At 34.9% G+C, this 16,008-nt stretch overlaps 1 protein-coding gene across 4 annotated transcripts; it reads left to right on the plus strand.

Annotated features, from left to right (window-relative positions):
* Nucleotides 1-5,147: 5,147 nt before the first annotated feature.
* LOC114263048 (large ribosomal subunit protein uL18) lies at nucleotides 5,148-8,210 on the plus strand. Of its 4 annotated transcripts, XM_082873113.1 has the most exons (7): nucleotides 5,148-5,333; nucleotides 5,415-5,584; nucleotides 5,759-6,596; nucleotides 6,718-7,281; nucleotides 7,475-7,546; nucleotides 7,804-7,890; nucleotides 8,032-8,210. In XM_082873113.1, the coding sequence occupies exons 1-3, from the start codon at nucleotides 5,163-5,165 to the stop codon at nucleotides 5,805-5,807; spliced, it is 390 nt and encodes a 129-aa protein (XP_082729239.1). In that variant the 5' UTR covers nucleotides 5,148-5,162; the 3' UTR covers nucleotides 5,808-6,596; nucleotides 6,718-7,281; nucleotides 7,475-7,546; nucleotides 7,804-7,890; nucleotides 8,032-8,210. The 4 variants fall into 4 exon arrangements, with proteins under 4 accessions (XP_082729239.1, XP_082729238.1, XP_082729240.1 ...); XM_082873112.1 differs by having other exon boundaries at nucleotides 7,804-8,210; XM_082873114.1 differs by lacking the exon at nucleotides 7,804-7,890.
* Nucleotides 8,211-16,008: the final 7,798 nt, after the last annotated feature.

A 16,008-nucleotide genomic window follows, 5' to 3' on the forward strand; every position in this document is an offset into this window, starting at 1 on the left:
CCGACAAACCTCGTTTGTATTGTGCGATAGCTAAGTTTGTAGGGTAATCTCCAATCTGATTAAAAGTCTCCCAATACTGGTTATTGTAAGACCTCAATGTTTCTTTCTCGCCCATGTCTTATGGAGAGAAGCTGGTCAATCTCCACTGGCGTCTTGGTGTTTGTTCTGAATCTGGTCACAAATGCCTCCGCTAGTTGCGCCCATGAAGCTATGCTACCTTCTGGCAACCTTCAAACCATGTTAAACCCAGGTCACCAAGGCTGGAAGGAAACATGATACACATTAGAGCCTAGTTTCGTCGATACACGACCATAACCTGGTGAAAGTGGCTCAAGTGCATGTAGGGGTCTGACTTCCCTTCATAAGTAGTGAATTTGGGTTGGTGGAAGCCTGAGGGTAACGGTGCATTCTCAATTGCCAGAATGAACGGTGAGCTCTGCAACCTTGCTAACACTTTATCTGCTGATTCATAATCAAGGCGTGGTATTGGCATCCCCACCTCGACACTCCCATGTGTTCTTGGAGCCAACCGTTGTAATGCGGAGACTCTGCGGGGGTCACGAGCCTGAGTGTCTTCTATCCTTCGAGCCCTTTTTTCAAGCACTGTCCACAGGTCTGTCGACCTAGGCAACTCTGTGTGCCTAGATGTCGTTTGGTGTGAATGTGTGGGTCGATAGCTACTTCCTTCTGTGTAAGACCTTTTAGTCCTCGTTCTCTCAGACCTGGAGTAGCAAGTCCTAGAAATCTTTGATTGTGTATCGCCTGACCTGAGGCTTCTACTTTCAGCTTGTGATGGTGTGACTTGTTTGTCACAATCTTCTGAGTGGCGAGGGTGCGCCCTGCTCTTGCCCGCATTTTCTTTCGCCGCCCTTTCGCCCTTTATCTGGCGCTTCATAGTCTCCATGTCTGCCGTCATCCTCCGTATCAATTCGTCTTGCTCCCTTACCCGATCTTCTAGAACTTGAGGATCTAACGTTCGCCTCGGCCTTTCAGGGCTTTGGGAGCGACGAGGATTGGAGCCCCGTCTTTCACGGGTATCACTCCGCGGGTTCCGTCGCTGGGGATCTAACTCTGCCATGGGCAGGATAAAGGTAAGCCTTCGCGCCTTTCTCCATCCTCCGGGGTTTTCCTATCAATGGCAGAGTGTGGCAAGTCTTCATTATGTGCCATTGAAATCAATTGAAAGAAAACTTAATCAAGAGGTTCGTTCTTTGTGATTGCAATTTTCACAGACGGCACCAATTGTACGAGCACATAAATAATCTTTTCGTATAATCCTGTTAATCAAGTTTGCACTCCTCCAAACGTCGTCGACGGGTGTGTGCTGGAAACCTCTCCAATGCCTAAGTCAGCAAATAGACAATAGACACAAAAGCTCTGTGTGTTCCAGAGTAAGAATTGGGATACCTGTACATAGGTCATGCTATGAGCTTTTATAGATTCTGCCTAGCACAATCCTAGTGGGATTCTAACTCTCCTTATAAGAGTCCTCCTAGGAATCACACTCTAAGTGAAGGGTGTTTATCCTGATAACACTCTACTCACTACCAACCAAGTGAGATAGTGTGCACAATCCTAGTAGAACTCTACTCTCCTTAGCAGAGTACTCCTAGGAGTCTCAAACCCAAGAATAATACTTATCCTTAAAACACCCTCATCACTGCAAGCCAAGTGAGATGGTTGAAACTTTTACCTCGGCTGACACTGCGGTCAACAAAGTTACTTCGACTCCGTGCTCAATATGGGCGAGTCATGATAACCCTGCCACCGGTTGGCATCCTGCTGGGCTACACCCAGTTCAACCCGCCCTGTTATCATCGCAGTCAGACCGAGGTTTGTCCCTAGATAGGTCCCAATTCTAGCAACACATCCAACCATCCTGGTACCTACCTCGGCCCAAAGCCGAAATACAAAATATCTCCTTGGCCCATTGCATGCCCAACTTCCAAAAAAAACTCGTCCTAACTCGACCCAATTTGTTCACAAATTACCCTCTCATCAGTAATTATAAGTTTTAACGACAGCTTAAAAAAATCGTCATAAAAAAATTACTAATTATTAACTTTCAGTGACAATTGTAAAAAACTGTCACAATTTTTTTTACTAATTATAAGTTTTAGCGACAATTTATAAAAACCGTTGACCAAAAAAAGTCACAAATTGTTAATTTTTAGCAACATGTAAAAAATTGTCACAAAAATTATTTTCAACAACAATTTACTAGAACTTGTTTTTAATAGAACTTAATGAAATTAAATCCAACAATTTTGACCTATTGGTAGTTAAGAATTTCATAAATTTCCTTATTTAAATATGAGTGAAAAAACAATAATAATAAAATTATAAAAAAAATGATAAACTACCAATAGGTCCTAATAGTTGGATTTAATTCCTATCAAGTCCCATTAAAAATTAGCCCTAATAAAATCGTCGCTAAAAATAATTGTTTGTGACGATTTTTTTTGCATATATCGCTAAAAATTGATAATTAAATACTTTTTTGTCACAATTTTTACAAATTGTCTCTAAAACTTACAATTAGTGACGTTTTCTGTTATAAATTTTTCATCAAAATGTTGCTAAAAGTTAAAGTTTAGTGAATTTTTTTCGTGACAGTTTTTTTAAATTATCGCTACAACTTATAATTAGTGACATTTCTGTGACATAATTTTTAATCTATCATTGAAAATTAACAATAAGTAAGGTTTTTTAATAGTATTTGATGAAAGATATCATTAATTATCAAATGACCCACTATATAATAAGTCCACATATTACACGTAAGTCCTTAGAATTAATAATGTGAATGTGGTACTTTTAAAAAAAAAAAAACTATTTTAATGAATCTTTTATTTTAAAATAATAAAATTAAAAATTTTCATACCATTTTATATATAATTTTTCTATTTGTATAATATTTGAATATAAACAAATAACTTAATCCAAGAAAATTAAACCTTACTTACCTTGCCAGCATCAGATTTTAATTTATATTGTGTGAATTGAAGGTGTGACACATTGGTTAATGGCTTTTGATTATTATTTCTCTTTTATTTTAGGTTAATGCATCTTCATGGCAGCCAACATGGAATATGCAAAAGAGAAAATATTAAGATTTATTGAAATACAATAATATCTTATGAATCCTATTATTTTTACATATTTGATCTATCAAATCCTAATTTTCATATTTAAAGTATTTTATAGACAATTTTACCCTTACAATTATTTTTTTAACCATTAGCAATTTAGTGATATGAACATTCACATTAAATGAATTTGACAGTGTGAACATTAACACTATCAATGTGAATATTAATGTGTGCTTCACTCTATTATTATTATATATATTTTGGTAATTATGTCACCTACATAACTTATTGAAATATAAAAAAATGATAATAATAATTTAGACTAACACTACTAGAAAAATCACCTTTTGCTACCATATAATTTGCGACCACCTGATTATCAGTCGCAAATAATCAATTTATCCTTTATTTTCTTTTATTTTTTTTTCTTTTCCTTATATTTGCCTAGCCCTTCACAAACACTGATCATTCTCTCTCGTATGTGGTCTCACTGTCTCTCTCTCGGTCTCACATTGGTATGAATCTCTCAATCTCGTTCTCTCACTCTCTCTCTTCTTTCGATCTCACTCCCTCTCTCTCTGTCCCTCTGTCTCGTTCTCTCTCTCTCTCTCTCAATGTTCTTCTCAATCTTGTGCTCTCTTTGTTTCTTATATATATATATATATATATATTCTAAAAACACAATTAACTTTTCTCGATTCTTTCGAACTCGATCATTGAAGGTATGCTCTTTCTCTCTCTCAAGTTTCTTTCTCTGTTTCTTCTTGTTTTCAGGTTTGAATCTACACCTAGGGTTTCGATCGAGTTCAAGGTACTCTCTTTTAGAAGGTACTATCTCTGTTTCTATCTTCCTTCGTTTCTTCTTATTTTGTGATTTGAATCTGCTCCTAGGGTTTGGATCGACGGATGACCCTTGCAATATTCAAATTTGATGATTTATATCATTCCGTGAATGCAATTCAATTTTATTTCTTCATTTCATTTTTTTTTTCCTAAGCCTGAAAATTCAGCATGTTTTTGTTTTGTCTGACATATTTCTCCATTTTGCCTCTGTTTATCTGCTTAGAAATTGTCAAAAAAGAGAACTGAAGAAATTGAGTTTTATTCTTTAGCTCTGTTTTTAGTCCCTTTGAATGAAAATTAAGATGACAGTTTTATGCTATACATTTTTCTTATAATATTTATAGTTTTTGCCTATCTTTTGTTGTTGAGAAAATGCCGGAAAAGAAATTCTATTTCATGCTTTACGTTTGTTTTAGTTCTTGGGAATGAAAATCAGCTAAGGTTAGAGCAAATTTTGAGTTTTATGCCCCAGGTTGGTCTGATCATATGTTTTGATTTTGCCTATGTTTGGTTGCTTAGCAAATGCTGAAAATGGGAAGAAAAGGAAATCGAATCTTATGCTGTAGACTTGTTTTAGTTAGAAATTTCTACTTAATAGAGCCAAAATTAATTAAATCATGGACATCCTTGTGTCTTCAGTGTTTTTGTATTGTTGAATAGAACTGATAGAAAGGCTGTTGGGGCAAGTTTTGATACATCTAGATAATATTCAGAGCACTCCTTGTCAATTTTGTGTTTGTTATTTATTCCTAAATTGTTAATATAATCCAACAGTTCAAAGAAGGCTTTTCTCTTGTCAATTTGAACATCCTTTTCCAACCAGCAAGTTATGCTGTGGAATAATGGGAGCATCCATTCTACTAATTGAACTAAAATGGTTCATGGCACCATAAAATGTTGTTCACAATAGTAGCCATCTGCCAATTTTTTAACTATTCCTATTTAGTTAGGGATGTGAATCTAGCATCACAACAAAGCAGTCATGCAAGTTTTTGGCTTTTCTAAAAAAAAAAATTGATTTTATGAGATGCCCCAGGACTCAGGGTTCCTCAACTACATGTATGTTTCAAGTCATGAATGAATTAAGGGATGTTGAACTTCACAACTTTGTCTGGTTTCTTTTTTTTCAATTTGTCATGCCTAGTTGTCTTTGATCTTTTGGCAATATTCATGCTATTGCATCACTGTCTATATGTTCCCTGCTTTGCTATAATTATTTGTCCCTGTATGAAATTTCATGTCTCTGCTATACTTTCATTGCAGGTAGCATTGGATGACGGGTTGGATATCCCTCACAGTGATAAGAGATTTTCTGGTTTCTTGAACGAATCTAAGCGCCTGGATGCTGAGGTTCACCGCAAGTATATTTATGGCGGGCATGTCGCTGCATATATGAAGGTAAGGGTTAAGATGTGAATTTATGCCTCTTGTAACACTTATTTTTCAGCCATGAACTTGATTTTATTGGTTGTTACTTAGATTTTGATGGAAGATGAACCAGACAAGTATCAGTCTCATTTTGTTGAGTATATCAAGAGAGGAATTGAGCCTGATGGCATTGAGGAGCTGTACAAGAAAGTTCATGCTGCCATCCACGCAGATCCCATTCAAAAGAAGTCTGAGAAGGAGCCACCTAAGCAGCACAAGAGGTAAGCACCAAAAATAACTTGAAATTATGTTATCATATATATATATATATATATATATATATATTTTCAAGGGAAGTCTGGTTTAACTCAACTTCTAAGTTTGGATCTTTAACTCAACTTCTAAGTTGCAAGAGACTTAGTGGTCATTTGGTTGCATGTTTTTTTGTTTTGTAGAGAACAGGAAACATATTATTGTTTTTCCCAAGAGAATTTAAAGTGGTAATGAGCTTTTGTTTAAATGTTCGTTGGTGTGATTGCACTTGTTTTGGAAACCATTGAATACACTGCTTGTGTTACATTTTGGAGCCTTGTCTATAAAATAGTTTTCAAAAAACTGAAAGCAAAAGCAAAAGCATGTGCTGAATGAGTTGTTATTGTGTTATGAACCATTACATACTCATGATTTGGCAAAGCGTACACTAGAGACCAAATAAAATGTATAATACATATAAAAAAGATAGATTAATAAAATTGATGAATTTAGAGATAGAGATAGAGAGAGAGAGAGAGAGAGAGAGAGAGAGAAGTTAACAAGGAAATTACATAATTGGCAGTAGACTATCTAATGGCACTACTAGAACACTGACCTTTTGCTACTATATAATTTGCGACCATCTGATTAGCTTTGGAACATATTAGAGGCCAGAAAACTTATAATTCATTCATCAATATATCCTTGAGGGCAAAGAGTCATGCTGGAATGTACTTTTTTATTAGATGTAATGTAAGGCATGCTTGCAATATGATAAATTGTAATTAAAATTTTGATTGTTCATAATTACCTATGGTTATATTAAAGGGCTTGAGTGGAGTGTTCTGGTGTTCCTTCTAAATGAAGAAAAAAAAAATTAAAATTGTCCCTTTTTATTGTTAGTGTTTTTCCGGATTTATTATTCGACGGCCATGGTTAAGTCAGTTTGAGTTTTCACTTGTAGGAGAAGCACACTCAATGAAAGTAGAGAAGATTTTGTGCAAGGATAAATCAGAGTACCAAGAAATCCTGGTTTTTGAGGTTCAGCATTTTCATCTCCTAGTAGTAGATTGTCTTTGCAGTGATGACTTGCTTTCTGTTTTTCTGCCATTTATTGTCTTATTTATGAATTTCCTGCTGATACTGGTTCTTTTATTTGCAGTCCTCAACATATGGGAAAGTTCTTGTGCTTGATGTCATTGTTCAGTTGACTGAGAAAGATGAATGTGTCTATCAGGAGATGATAACTTATCTTCCCCTTTGTTCAATTCAATCCCCCAAAAACCAAAACTGTAATTTTCATAAATCATGGGTTCCATAGTTCATGATGAGTTTATTGTTTCTATTTTTATTCAAATTTAATTTCAAATGACATATAGCTATACTTAGATTATTGAAATTATAATGCAATTAAGTGTGAGGAACCTTTTGAATCCATAGCAGCTTCTTTTTTTCTTTTCTTTTATTCTAGTTGAACTTTAATAGGCATATGTACTTAGAGATACATTTGAAGTTAAATGTCCAACTACACATGATTGTTATGGTGAAAAAAATATACTCTCTTTGATTATCAATCTACCAAGAGGTTTGAGGTTTGAGGAGTACTGTGGAAGTGTGACGAGACTTCTTCCTTAGGGATTGTTGTCGAGGAACAGGGTCTATAGGTGCCCATATTCCCCACTGTTTGGCTTTGAGGATCCTCGTGTGCAACTGCATATTGCTGATGGTATGTGAAAAAGATGTTCTAATTATTTTTTACATGCAGTTTAGTGAATATGTGCATCTGAAATCTTATTATCCATTTTATATGGATCCATTAATCTAGGTTATTAATAATTTTACGTAATTAACGCCCCTAATTGTATAGCTGATTATATAGCTAGACTTTCTTGTTGATCTTCTTTTCATTTTTGTGGCAGCTGTTGAATTTTTACGGAATGTACCTAAAGGAAAGGATGATGCAATTATTGTTGATTCATCAGACCCTGCAGGTATGTTTGTAATTCAAACTTTCTACCTGTTTTCCGTTTTCCTATTTATTTGCCTGTGTTACAGTGCTTTTCAGAATGTTACTTAACAAATGCTTCATGATCTCAAACTATGCGGAAAAAAAAAAAAAAAAAATTGATTGACAGTTGTCTTAGTTTTTCTTTTATATTTCTAGTCCTTGAAATTTAGGACCATATGTATTCACAATATGGAAGGTTATCTGAGTTTTCTCTTGATTTTTCTGCTATTTGGAATATAGGCACATGATTATGCATATGGGTAGATGTTATAATTTCGAACGCCATGATTAAGTGATCCCATAGTTAAGCCTGTAGTTGCTTTCAAGGTAATTGAAACTCTTGTTGCAAATCACTGATCTGCCATAGAGAGAGGTCACTGGCATAGTTTTATTTTGATTATTTCAAGCTAAACTAACACATTGGAGTGCATTAAATTTTCAAGTCAAGTTTGATTTATGTTTTTGCAGATTTTGTTGAGGGAATAGTTGATATGATCGAGCGGTTGATGTTGGGAGCCAAATATTATGTTGCGCTTTTTTTTTTTTTTTTTTGAAGACTTGAATTTTTTAGTACAGTGTATTTAAGGATGGTTAATGGATATTATAAATTTAATTAATTTGTTAATTTTGTTATTTTCATTTCCAAAAAATTGTTTGGTGGTTGTAATTGGTTTTTTTGTTGTAGCAAGTCCATATATGATTTTTTTTTAATAAATAATTATTTGCGACAGTGAAACTATGGTCGCTAAAAGTGCTTTTAATTTTTAAAATTTTTTTGCGACGGCAAAATGGCTGTCGCAAAAAGTAGTTTGGGCGGTCGCAAATTATTTGCGACCGTTGTTTTGCCGTCGCAAAAAGTATTTGCCACCCCCACATTGGCGTCCCTCATGTGCGGTCGCATAGGCCGTCGCAAAAAGTTTTTTGCGACTGTATTTTTATTATTTGCGACGGCATGTGACGGTCGCAAAAAGTATTTTTTTTAGTAGTGTAAGTGGAATATAAGTATGTGAAAATGAATTTATGAATAAATGCCCCAAAAATAAATGGTTTATTTTTTAAAATATATATTTTTATTTTTTTGAAGAAAAAATGATAAACTAAATAGTTAGGATTATTGGATTGATCTAATTTTTTTCATTAATAATATACACAAAGGGCCTTACAAAATGAACAATTTGAATTATCGAAACGACACTCGTTGCCGCCCCATAAACCTGAACATGTTGATCAAGTTTACATTTGAACTTGAGAAAAACCTAATACTTAAATATTTCTTTTTACCATTCTTCATTTTTAATCAGCCACACAAAGTGATGAGAGATTTCTTTTATACCATTTTTTTTTTTCTTTTCTCGCCAAATTTCTTAACCCAAAACGGGTTAGAGCTGCATGGTGGCCTGAGTATTTTTTTTTTTAATTTTTAATTTTTATTTTTTTGGGGGGTATGATCAGCAAGTTAAGTTTATTGATGTAAGACAAACACATACAAAGGAAACAAGTGGGTGCAAATTTTAAATTTAAATTTTTAGACGGTTTGGTAAATGAAAAAATAAATAAATCGTTTTGCCGTTATTAAAAGTTACAGTTATTAAATGTGAAAGTCATTCTTAAAGAAAAGAGAAAAAATAACATGATATCATTCGCATTAAATAAAATCTACACTTTATATAATAGATTTGATAAACACATAGATAAACACTGAACTATAAAGAAATATAAATTTTATTTATTGATCAAATATAAGAAGCAAAGATAGATATACATATAACAATTTAGAGATACACATATATAGCATATTATCAACCACTGATATCGCTTAATTCCTATAGTGAATGGCTACATATTTGTAATTTTAAACTATCTTCTTAATTTAAAACTCTAATTATGATATATCTTCTTCTTATCTTTAGTCTTCTTAATGACAAAAACTACTATCTGCACCATCTTTTCTTTCACTGTTGTCTTTGGTACCGAAATCACGCTAGCTGGTTGACTCATCTTTCTCTCTCTTTCTTTATCTTTCTAAATTGTGTGTTGTGTTATGTTATGTTGTGGTGATTCAAGAGAGAGGCATTGAAATATAAGTGTGTGTGTGTGTGTTTGTTTGGGGGGGGGGGGGGGGTCTGTTTTGTGTGTTCGTGAAGCCAAGTTTAATGAAATGTGTGTGTGTGTGTGAGCAAAAGAGAGAGAGAGAGAGAGATAGTCTCAATGTTTTGAATGGACAGCCTTGTGGGTGAGAGTGGTTGTAGGTGTCTTAGGTCAATTTTATGAAATGACTCACCGAAAAAAAAAAAAAAAAAAAAAAAATGACACCTTCCATGCTTTGTCTATATGAATTTTTGATTAGTACAGAAAAATTATAGAACAATGTAAGAAATTTTAATTTTATTATTTTAAAGTAAATTGTGTATCATGTTAACATAAATTTTTTAAAAACATCATTATTACATTATTTGATCAAAAATTCAGAAAAGACATCATTTTTAATTTTTAATTAATTGTGTGTGAACACAAAGTTCAAGAGCATGTGTGTGTGGGTTTGTGAAACCATGTCATTAAAAGTGATATATCAGTGTGTATGTGTGACAAAGTTGAGAGGTCTACCTAGTGTGTGAGTGTGTGTCTGTGTTTGAAAGCCCCAATTGAAAGGCCCACCTGTGTGTGTATTTGATGAGAGGGAGAAGGCAAATTAAAGAAAGGCTCCCATTGTGGGTGTGGGTGTCTTAGGTGACTCAACCCCAAATTATTAACTAATGTTTCTCTTTTATTTTAGGTTAATGCACCTTCATGGTAACCAACACGGAAAATACTAGAAGAAAAATTTTGGTTACTTAGTTTAATGCCTTTTGTTTGGAAATTGTTAAGGAAGATATTTCTTCGTTTCACTAGGATAGAAAAATCCAATAAGTGTAATTATAAAGAAATTTATCATAAAACTTGAATACAAAATACTAATAGATGGACAAAAATTTTCAAAAGAGTCTTATCAAAAAATTATGTAAAATCTTATTCATTTATTTGTTTTTTTTTTTAATTCCATTCCATATTTAATTTCCATATTTGTGACAGAATTGTAAAAATAAAGAGAAAGAAAAAATTTACAAGAAAAAAATCAGAGAGATTTTAGATATGATTTTACTTTCTTGTTATTCATTTTCTACCATCTCTTTATTTTTTAATGGGAAAATTATGCAAATAGTCCCTATAGTTTACACGATGTGCCAATTTGGTTCTTATAGTTTTAATTTTCTCGATTTTGCCACTTAATTTAACGAATTGTGTCATTTTAGTCTAATAAATAACGGTTGTTAAGTTAATTTAACGGAAAGTCAAACAATGTGTCAATTTAGTCACTGTATTTTTCATAATGTATCAATTTAGTCACTGTTAAAATTGAGAAAATTGAAACTACAGGAATTAAATTGACACATCGTGTAAAGTAAAGAGACCAAATTGACGCATAGTTTGACCTTCCGTTAAATTAACTTAACAACCGTTATTTATTGGACTAAAATGACACAATTCGTTAAATTAAGGGCCAAAATCGAACAAATTGAAATTACAGGGATCAAATTGACACATCGTGTAAACTACAGGGACTATTTGCATAATTTACCCTTTTTTAATTTATTTTTATATAAATAGGTGACAATATATAAAGGAAAACCATTCCATCTCTCTATCTTTAATCATTTTTATCAAATTATAATATTTTTTATTGAATGATAATATGATCCCGTGATACATTTTCATTATTTTGTCGAACTTATATATGTTGCAACGCCATATTTTACTGGTTAAGTGGCGTCATTTATCTTAATTAATTAATTTATGATTATGATTTTAAAAGATAACTGTTCAAAAATTTCAAAGTATCATATGATAATATTTATATATAGTAGTACTCCAAATCAATTACAAAATTTTAATCTTCTTGACATATTTTTAAACTATTTTTTACATCATTCATAACATTGAATACCCTAAGATAGTTGATAGCATTCTTCTTCTTCTTATTATTATTATTATTATTTAGGGCTTGATTGTATGTCAACACAAGGTTCAATATGCATATTCGGACGGACGGTGTGTGCGGGTGAATGTGTTGTTTTGTGTAGCAAGTTAAAGGACTCACGTCAATGTGCAAGTCATTGACCAAGTCAATAAGCCTGCCTAACGTGCCTGTGTGTGTTTAAAAAGGGATAAGCTTGGTCTCCCGTCTATAAAGTGAATTTGACGATATTGTTGGATTTGTGTGAGGTATTTTATTTTGATAATTTGAATTGTTTAATGGTCTTATTTGGTGTAACTATTAAAATAATTTATACATTATAACTTAACAGATTATAGATTATAACTTTAATCAGAAGTTGTTAATCTGTTTGGTGTAGGTGTTGGATTATAGATTTAAGTTGCTAAGTAGTGTTTACTAAATAAGCTGTGAAATAATTTTTTCAATTAATTTTTATTTTTTATTTATCTACATTTCTCATAAATAATAATAATAATAATCTATAGTCCATTTGAGTCTTTTTCTATTTTTAAAAAAATAAAAAATAAAAAAATTTAAGAGTATAACCATAAATTAATATGTCCATAGCAGAAGCTGATAATCTGAACCAAGGGGTGAGCAGCTTCTCAGAATCAGTTTTTTTAAGTTAAAATACGCTGTTAGAATCAGAAACTGTTTGAAATAAGTTTAAGCAAACAGTCCAAAATAACTTTTTCAAAGTTAAAAGCCATAAGTTGGCTCTGAAAAACTGAAACAAACACCCCCAATATATAGAGCTTATCAAACATTTTATTTTTGTGAAAAATTACATTGATCGAATATAAATAGCCCCTTAATCAAAATATATTTTTGTCAATAATTTATTTTTAAAATTATATTTACCATTGAAAAAAATATGATCGGATCAAGAGGCTATCGATATCCGATCAATATAATTTTTTACATTGGATGAAGTACTTGACAAACTCTACATATTCAATGGTTCGGATCATCAAAATGAGACCCGTGATGGACTCCACAAGCCCAAAAATACTATCCAATCTATTTTGTGAACTGGAGACAAACGTACCCTTCAAAAAGCCCAGCTAAAAGGCCCATTGGGCCAACCTAATGTGTGTTTTGATGAGATAGAAGTCAATTGTGTGTTAGGGAAGAGGGGGTTGCCGCTGCAAGTTCAGTGTAGGTTCGTCAGAATCTGTTTTGGTAACCTAAATTGTTTATATTAAAGGGTTCATCAAATAGATAATTTATGAAAAAAACAAGATTAATCGGGTTTTTGTAGACCCATTATAGAACTACACTTGTTTTTAGGAAAGTAAATAGTTAGCGTGTGTAGGAGTGGGTTCAAGAAAAAGAGTTGGAAAATTCGAAAATCTTCGAAGATCCTTGAAGAACAACTTCGAATTCTCTAGAATATGATGAGAGGCTTAGATTCTTCAATAATCTCAACTTAGGAACACAACAACAAAGGAGATGATGGAGATAAGAGATTGAGTGAAGAAGAAGGCAAAATGGCTAGAGAATAGAATAATGGCAAGGCTCTCCCATTGATCTCCCACTTTCACTCTCAAGGTTGATAATGGAGAAGGGAAATTAGTTCTTTCCCAAGAGTTAAAAATCTCCAAAATCCCTCCCTTGTAAAGCTATGGGTGGGTACTATTTATAGGCACCTCATGATGTAGGATGGAGCCCATGTGCAAGGCACATGGGGGATGTTCTCTCTAACCACCTTGTCCGAGGAGGTGACCTCTCCGAGGAGGTGACTTCTCCGAGGATGAGAAAACCCCGAAGAGGAGATCAATCCCTCGGCGAACCCTTCTTCTTAGCCACACCTAACCAATGATCCCCAATCATCCCAAAGGGTCAGGGGTAGTCCCAGAGGACGTCCTGCCGCTAAATATTGTCGAGTCTCATGGACCCCCCGGGGTCGTGCCATCTCGACCCGGGTATAGGCTAGTTTAACCGAAGAATGAATTTGTCTCCACTCACCGTCCTCGGGATCGGGTCCTTTGTTCGAACTCCATTACGCCCATGGTTCTGGTGCGTAGATCCTGGAAAGCTCCGAGCCCGCAAGTGTTCTGGGACTCATTAACGGAGCGACTTCTAGATTGCGTCTGAATCCGTTCGAAGCCAAGTATTTCGGACCTCTAGGTTCGTGGATCCGAACCCTTTCGAGTCCGAGTGCCTCGGATCTCTAGGCTTGCTTAATACCCTTTCGAGTCCGGGCCCGAGTAAGTCTCTAGGTTCGTGGATCTGAACCCTTTCGAGTCCGGGCTTGAGTAAGTCTCTAGATTCGTGGATCCGAACCCTTTCGAGGCTTAGAGCCATTCAGCCCGTTTGACGGCGATAAATCCAAGCCTACCAATCTTGGACTTGCGATGAATTCGGGCCCACTAATCTTGGGCTATTGGGCCTAAATAATTTAGTGGGCTTAAATTAGCTCCTCTTACATTTGCCCCTTGCGTGTATGAGAAATTGTAATTTTCTCGGACATGCATAATTTCACCTTATCAGCCATGCTTCACATTATGTCTTCGAGAATATTTGGCCTTGATAAAATCTATGAATAAAAACTGAGGACTCACTGTAAATTACGGATAAAATTGACAACTAATAAAAAAAATAAATAAATAACTTCTCTTTTTTTTTCTTTTTTTTTTTTTGTAGACTTTTTTTTTTGTAGACTTTTTTTTTTTTTTTTTTACCACTTATTTGTTTTTTCGAAAATCAACTTGAATTTTTTTTTTCAATTCCATAAATCAGCAGGCATGAGTCCAAATCTTCTTTTTCTTCTAAAAGAACTAAAGATTCATTTTCTTATCCCAAGAAAATAAACAAATAAACAAAGGAATAGAACACCCAATTTTTTTAATATTGGAGAAATATGGCCCACACTCACACTTTATATTATAAAAAGGTAAGGCTGATTTTGATTTGAAAAAAAACAAACGGCAGGCTCTTATACGTATATACATATATATATTCAGAATATGAACGAATATTCTAGTCATCACACTATTTCTTTTTTTTTTTATTTAAAGAAATGGCACAAAACCCTAAACTTCACCAACTGATTGTTGCCTCAGCCGCCGAAATCACCCAAATTTCTTCTCTTAGCCTACTCTCTCTCTATATTTGAGAGACCCAGTTCTTCATTTCTTCTTCAAGCAGCTTTCCTTCTTCTTCTTCGAGCTGTTCTGCTTCGGGTTTGCTCACTAATGAATTTTTTTTTGGTCTTTTGAAACCAGTGGCACAATCTTTCTCACTAAAATATTGAAGACCCAGATTTCATCTTCTTTAAAGAAGGTCCGCTGCTACAATACAGAGGCCATTGCCGTGCTCTCCTTTTTCAACAAAACAGCCGAAGACCCATGCCTTGCACATTTGAGGGACCATGGAATATTTCTTTTCTTCTTCTTTTTTTTTTTTTTTTTTTTTTCAAACAAATTTTGTCCTTATCCTTTTTTTTTTTTTTTTGGTCAAACCCATTCTCAGGTTTCCACGGACGCCGTCTTCGCAAATCTATTTGCTGCAGCTCCAGGCACCGAGACCATCACAACTCCTTGCCGCGGCTCCGTTACAACACAGGCCTCACCAACGTCGTCAAGCATTCCATCAGTGCTGCTGCTAGTTTAGATGTCACCAGCTCTATCTCATTGTCGGTGGAGATACAAACACACGGGAGCTCAGTTTTTGCTCCCACAGCCACCGAAGATGGCCACTGACGCTGCGACCCAAAGCGCCACCAGCTCGCGCTATCACCAGCAGTGCTTCCCTTCAATTTAATGATGCAGTCCCTCAAAGATCCAGGCACACCGTAGCTCTGTTCTGCTGTAAGTGTCTACGCCGATCCCACTGCGACGCTGCTACTGTCCTTAACTACCCAGCACCGACCACACATGCCACCCACTCAACGTGGCGTTCGTGGTCTCGCCAAGCACCATTCAGCTTGTTGTTGGTATTCTTTCTTAGCTTAACAATATTTATCGGAGCTCCGAACTCACAAATTTCGGCCCTGCTTTACACTCACTGGTTCCAGCTCCGATCACTGTTGACTTCGACGGTTCCAACGCACACCACACACGTTCGCCCTCTCAACGCAATATGTGTGGTTGCTGACTCTTCTGTGGTACCAGCGTTGCTTCCAGCTTCAACTTGTCCGACGCCGACCACGCACGTTCGCCCACTCAACGCAACGTGTGTGGTCCTGCCAAGCCTAGCCCAGTCTTGTTGATTACAGTCTCTAAAACCTCTCTGACTTCAACTTGAATTTCCAACATCGGCTTCGGACTTCACCCCTCTAACAGTCCCAAATTTGTGAGTACGAAATTCGGCTCCCTCTTCCTCTCGTTGAATAATAAAGATGATATATTGTTGTTTGTTTAACTTGTGGATGCTTGGGAAATACATAGCTGATGCCAAAATTTTGTGTG

Source organism: Camellia sinensis, chromosome 6 (genome assembly GCF_055761805.1).
Source record: "Camellia sinensis isolate YWXY chromosome 6, ASM5576180v1, whole genome shotgun sequence".
NCBI lineage: Eukaryota > Viridiplantae > Streptophyta > Magnoliopsida > Ericales > Theaceae > Camellia > Camellia sinensis.